Source organism: Nerophis lumbriciformis, linkage group LG11 (assembly GCF_033978685.3).
Source record: "Nerophis lumbriciformis linkage group LG11, RoL_Nlum_v2.1, whole genome shotgun sequence".
In the NCBI taxonomy this organism is placed as follows: Eukaryota; Metazoa; Chordata; class Actinopteri; order Syngnathiformes; family Syngnathidae; genus Nerophis; species Nerophis lumbriciformis.
Window position 1 is genome coordinate 37,574,828 of NC_084558.2, and position 6,000 is coordinate 37,580,827.

Here is a 6,000-nt window from a genome sequence, read left to right on the forward strand (position 1 = left end):
AAGGGGTCAGGGTAATGAAGACTGATAGTGGTTCTGAGAAAGAAAGACTAAGGTAAGCATTAAGGGCTGAGAGTGCTGAGAGGGCTCTGTCCCAATACACTCCTGTCCTCGACACTTAAAGGTGGAGGAAGATGTAAAGCTTTGGAACGGGAATTGAATAGATTTTGTACTGCGTAACTCCAACAAGGCCAAACATTAACCCTATCTGTGTGTGCTAGCTCGCTAACTAAAAGCGTAAGCAATAGTTTCACCTGCAAATATGTCGGCGAGATAACGAATCAGGGAGATATGGCAGTTTGGCTCGTTCTGGCTCCTCCCATCATGTGAATTATATTTATATAGCGCTTTTCTCTAAAGACTCAAAGCGCTTTACTTAGTGAAACCCATTATCTACATCTTTAAGCTATATCTAAACCAGTTTGGGTGGCACTGGGAGCAGGTGGGTAAATTGTCTTGCCCAAGGACACAACGACCGTGACTAGGATGGCGGAAGCGGGGGTCGAACCTGGAACCCTCAAGTTGCTGGCACGGCCACTCTACCAACCGAGCCACGCCGCTCCATCAAAACCAATCACACAGGCAAGACGTGCTTTGCGTACAAGTACAACTGATTTATTGCAGTCTTGTTGCGACTCTATCAAAAAGCAATTTTGGGATTTAACGCGGAACAATCGTGCGGTTAGCTCTTTCTCGGTAGGAAATAGTTCCTCAAAAAAGAGCTGTCTGTTGTCGGAGGCAGATATTTACATATATCCGAATTTAAGTGTTACTTCTTTTCATTTCATTTTCATATTACAAAACAGCTAGTGTTTTTCTTCCAAATGTGGTCTTTTGGTTGTCTGCAAAACTGGGTGCTGAACCTTGAAGTGAGGAATGTTAGAGAGAGAGATGATGGACATTTGTTTTGGCTAGAGAGACATGACTGCCAAGGACTGAAGAGGGGAGAGGGTTTTTCGGGGGGCAGACCATCTTGGCGGCGCGATAGAATGTTCTATGCTGGACTGGTCTCAATGTATATATATATGTAAAGCTTTGCAAATATATTACAAAATACCTATTCTGTCTCTGGTGGTTTTTCTACTCAGCTTTAAGTGTCGTAAAGAGCTTGGGAGCGACTTGTGACTTGAATTCCCTGGGAGGAACAACTGGTCCAAAACGCAACACTGTTCATGCAAAAGTAATGATACCACGGAATCGCCTTAAGGCACTTTAGTACTCGTCCAATCAGAATGTTACTCACAGACATAGTTATGCGGTATCTAGCTAGAGATTGCTGCTGTACGCAAGTGGTTTGTCTTAAAGGAGACATATGATGATTTGAATCTACATTGAACACACTTCCTTGTGGTTTAATACGTATTGGATATGCTTTGGTGTAAATATTGCTCCACAGTCCTTTTTATAACCACTTTTTTTGAGTCTGTCTGCAAGATGTTCGATTCTGGAGCCGTTCCCAGATTGCAAATGAAACCACGACCCACCCTCTTCAAAAATAGAATGTATCTTTTCGAAATGTGCACTGTTTAAATATATATCTTGCAGTCAAGACACGGTTAAAAATAAACTTCATAAACATTGTATAGATTCACCCGGTCACAACATAAGGTCCACCTGCACACTCTCCAATCGATTCAGAACTGCATTAAAAAAAGCTGCTTTTATCAGCATTTATGTCACTGCATGTTGCATGTCGTTATCAGTATATGCATGCCAATATTAGGTGAAAATTATATTCGATCCTACCTTTTTTTGTATTTCCTCATAGCCTGAGTGAGAGGGGTGAAGCCTCCCACTGTGGCTGAGAGCTTGATTTAGGCCCCTTTTACACTAAGGTTATCCAGGCTATTGATTGATTGATTGAAACTTTTATTAGTAGATTGCACAGTTCAGTACATATTCCGTACAATTGACCACTAAATGGTAACACCCGAATAAGTCTTTCAACTTGTTGTAATCAATTCATGGTACAAATATATACTATCATCATAATACAGTCATCACACAAGTAAATCATCAGTGTATACACATTGAATTATGTACATTATTTACAATCCAGGGGGTGGGATGAGGAGGGTTTGGTTGATATCAGCACTTCAGTCATCAACAATTGCATCATCAGAGAAATGGACATTGAAACAGTGTAGGTCTGACTTGGTAGGATATGTACAGCAAGCAGAGAACATAGTGAGTTCAGATAGCATAAGAACAAGTATATACATTAGAAATACATTTGATTATTTACATTTGGTTATTTACAATCCGGGCAGGTGGGATGTGGAAGGGGGAGGGTGTTAGTCAAGGGTTGAAGTTGCCTGGAGGTGTTGTTTTAGTGCGGTTTTGAAGGAGGATAGAGATGCACTTTCTTTTACACCTGTTGGGAGTGCATTCCATATTGATGTGGAATAGAAGAAGAATGAGTTAAGACCTTTGTTAGATTGGCTATATCCCACCTAACCTTATCCTTGTCCACACACACACAATGCCACCGTTTAAGAACCCTCCCTCCTCCGTCCATCGGCGCAACGCGACCTAGTACGCATGCGCAGGAAAAAAAATGCACGCGTCATAGTTACCTCTGACCTGGAAGTGTATTCTTACCCTGTGTTTCAATGTAGCCTATTGTCACATTTCTTTTAAGAGTAAACCTTGCTTGCCTCACCATCAGCAGCTGTTAGACTGGCCCTATTTTAGTGAATCACAGCTGAACCATCATATTTTAATCATCTTTAATGGACGTGTGAAAGTAAACAATGTGATAAATCTAGGGATCTAGATATCTGGTCAGGACACTGTGCTTGTAGGCTGAAATTGGCGGTCGTACTTGACGGCCGCAACCACTTCATGGCTTCACAATAGTTACGGAGTACAAAATTAGACGTTGAGTAATCGCTCGACATACATCGCGGACAATGCAGCCCTTTGAGACACTTGTGATTTAGGGCTATATAAATAAACATTGATTGATTGATTGACAATAACTGATAGTCTGGTTTGCCAGTCCAAATGCATTCGCTTTTTTCCCTCGTCCATGGGAGCCCGCATTCTCGTTGTCTCCCCTTCGACAAATGGACTAAATTTTTTGCTAAGTAGAATCACAGCTGACCTGGACATTCGAAAGTTCTCTTGCCGTTCCCCTGACACAAAAAATTATCCAAGGAGTGGGACCTTAAACGTTGGGTTAGTGTGGCTGACACGGGGTTTAGGCTAAATAATTATTAGTTTAAGGAGTTATCCGGCTTAATGTAGACAGGGCCTTAATGTCTAAATAAGTATGTCTACTGTCACAAGTTCACAACGTACCTAGACTACAAACCCAAACGGCGCGTAAACTCAAGCCAAAATTCATGAACCTTATGATTTGACGCCTTGGCATTGTTTGACACGAGTATCCAACATTGTAACATGTGTAAGCCAGAAAAGTCTAAATCTATCTTTGGTCCACCTTTAAACTCTGCGGCATGTCTTCATTAATACAGAATGTGCCTAAATTACAATAAATCGCAGTCTTGTAGCGTAACGGATTCTAAGTTAAATCTCATGGCTCTTTTGGAAAACACTGGTGCGATTTCTTTGTTTTCTCGGTCTAAACATTTGGAAAAATAAAACCAAAGGTGATATCAGTTGAAGGAAAAGCAACAGTGTCACACTGTATCGCCTCAAAGCAATTATATACAGTACGTCCAATCTTAGCGTTGATTCAAACTTGTACAAAACCTTGGTACTGTACTTAAAAAGCAAAATATTTTCTACAGACACTAGCGGCGCTGTGTCCAATCTTTTGCGAAGATACGTAAACCAAGACTTAACATGTTGACATTAAAAAAAGGCAAAGACTAACAAAGGTTCTAAACATCTTTGTCATAGCTTCTTGAGCACCTAAAGAACACAAATTAAAGGTTTCCACACGTGCTCGGGTAAAAATAAATGTTCCTTTCTGACACATCTTTCCTTTTGTGTTGTATGCCAGTCGCATGACATCACACGTAAACACTTCATTGACAAGGCGTGAGATTACAATTGTTTGCATGAGTAATCACTCACATGAATTTGCAAGAGAAAGGTGTGTGTGTTTTGTGTGCGTGTGTGTGAGGCAATATTAACCCACCAGGCAACACGGGCCTCGGAGCGAACCCAGCTGTTCATCTAAAGCCTGCCTGTCTGGTCTGTCTGGATGCACACACAAAAACCGTGTGAACTCTAAACTTTGTTACACCACTGCAGCCAAAAAGAAAAGAGGTTGCAGGAGGGAAAGTTAGTTTCACGGCTTTAAAAAGTGAAATTTGGTGCAGGTTTTAGCATTTGAACTGTTAAATAGCCGACACTGCAACTTGAAAACAAGGTAACACCTCACAGGCCTGCTGTTACACACACACACACACACACACATCTTACCTGACGTGTCCCACATGTTGAGTTCGATGCGCTGTTTGTCAATCTCGAAACTGGCCGTGTAATTCTCAAACACCGTCGGAACATAATTCTGAAAAAGACATTTGTGGCCGATGTTAATTAAAGCTCACTAATGAATTTAATAATATATTACTAAATTGAGTTCAGTTTGTAAAATTTACCAAAAATATTTTTACCAATGCATTTTAAAATAATAAAAAATTAAATAGTATATTTAACTAAAATATTTATTTATAATTATGCATTCAAACTAGTTATTTATTTTCAACATATATTAAATCTATAGAAAATTTGTAATAATATTAATTTTTTTTTTAAAACACCATAGGGACATAATTATGTTTAAAAAAAAAAAACGTTAATGTTAACATAAATAACTACAATAGTTATTTATAATTATGCATTCAACCTGGTTATTTATTTTCAACATTTATTAAAGCTATAGAAAATTTGTAATAATATAAATATTTTTTTAAAACACCGTAAGACACAATTGTCTTAAAAAAACTTTATTCATGGGTTGTTAAGTTAAAATATATATATTTTTTAATTACATAATTTTAAAAAACTATCAACTATTTTTGTCTATTGCCTTTTATGTATAAATATACATTATTGTATATACAAATATTAGTAATAGGCCTACATTTCAAATTAATTGGAAATTACATTTTAAATACACATTACTTATACCACCGGCTCACCAAAGCATCCTAAGAACCATATATATCCAAAGTGTTAATATTATTAATCAATTTCAATGAGATTTGATGTTTCTCTTTTTATTATTATCGTTGTATCAATACACGATCATTTTAGTAAGTTGTTAATGTTGGAATACACAAATATGTGCAGGATATGCCAAAATACTATTAGTCTGCGATAAGATGACCCACTATGTTTAAAAACCGCAATGCAATTAAAAAAATAATAATATTAAAATATATTTGTAAAGTATTTAGTAAAAACACAAAATGTAACACAAATATGTTTTGATAATTTTTTTAATTAGAAAATTGGATTTATTTATTTTGCGGTCAAGTGATGTTGAATTTACAAGCACGTGTGTTTATCTTACCTCTGGGTATGAGTCTTTGGCAAAGACGTGGAGGAGAGCCGTCTTTCCACACTGCGTGTCACCGACCACCACGATCTTGCATCGGAGCAGCCCTTTGCTCCCCATCGCGTCCTGTGCCATAGGTCACTGCGCGTTTCTCTGCCTTGACTCCCAACTTGTCATTTAGCCTTCTTACTAACTAAAAAAAACAACCAACTATAGCGTTAATTGGACACCTTAAAATGTTTCCCGGTATGAATTTAACAGAGCAACTTATTGAGCACCAGAGTGATGAGAAGCTTGCATGGCTCTGACAGAAGCTGCGCTCATCTGCTCCAATAAAAGAGGCGGCGCGAAATCAAGTTGGAGTCACTACTTCCGGTTTTGTGTTACGTTTATTTGCGACAACACACCAAAACAACGCATTCTGTTATAAAAAAAATGTGTGACGAGTACAAAATTGTTTTTAAACTAAATAATTGAGTTTTATTGATGTTTGTTTAGTGGCACGGTGCGGTTTACTTTGGAGCAAT

The 6,000-nt window shown here is 38.2% G+C and overlaps 1 protein-coding gene across 1 annotated transcript in view; it reads right to left on the reverse strand.

Moving 5' to 3' along the window:
• Positions 1-5,800, reverse strand: part of LOC133610038 (rho-related GTP-binding protein RhoN-like) — a 48,165-nt gene extending 42,365 nt beyond the window's left edge. Inside the window, exons 1-2 of the mRNA XM_061966101.2 lie at positions 5,489-5,800; positions 4,393-4,480 (exon numbers count right to left, since the gene is read on the reverse strand). Of these exons, the coding sequence (XP_061822085.1) occupies positions 4,393-4,480; positions 5,489-5,608 (208 nt within the window). The 5' untranslated portion in view covers positions 5,609-5,800. The remainder of the gene's footprint in view (positions 1-4,392; positions 4,481-5,488) is intronic.
• Positions 5,801-6,000: the final 200 nt, after the last annotated feature.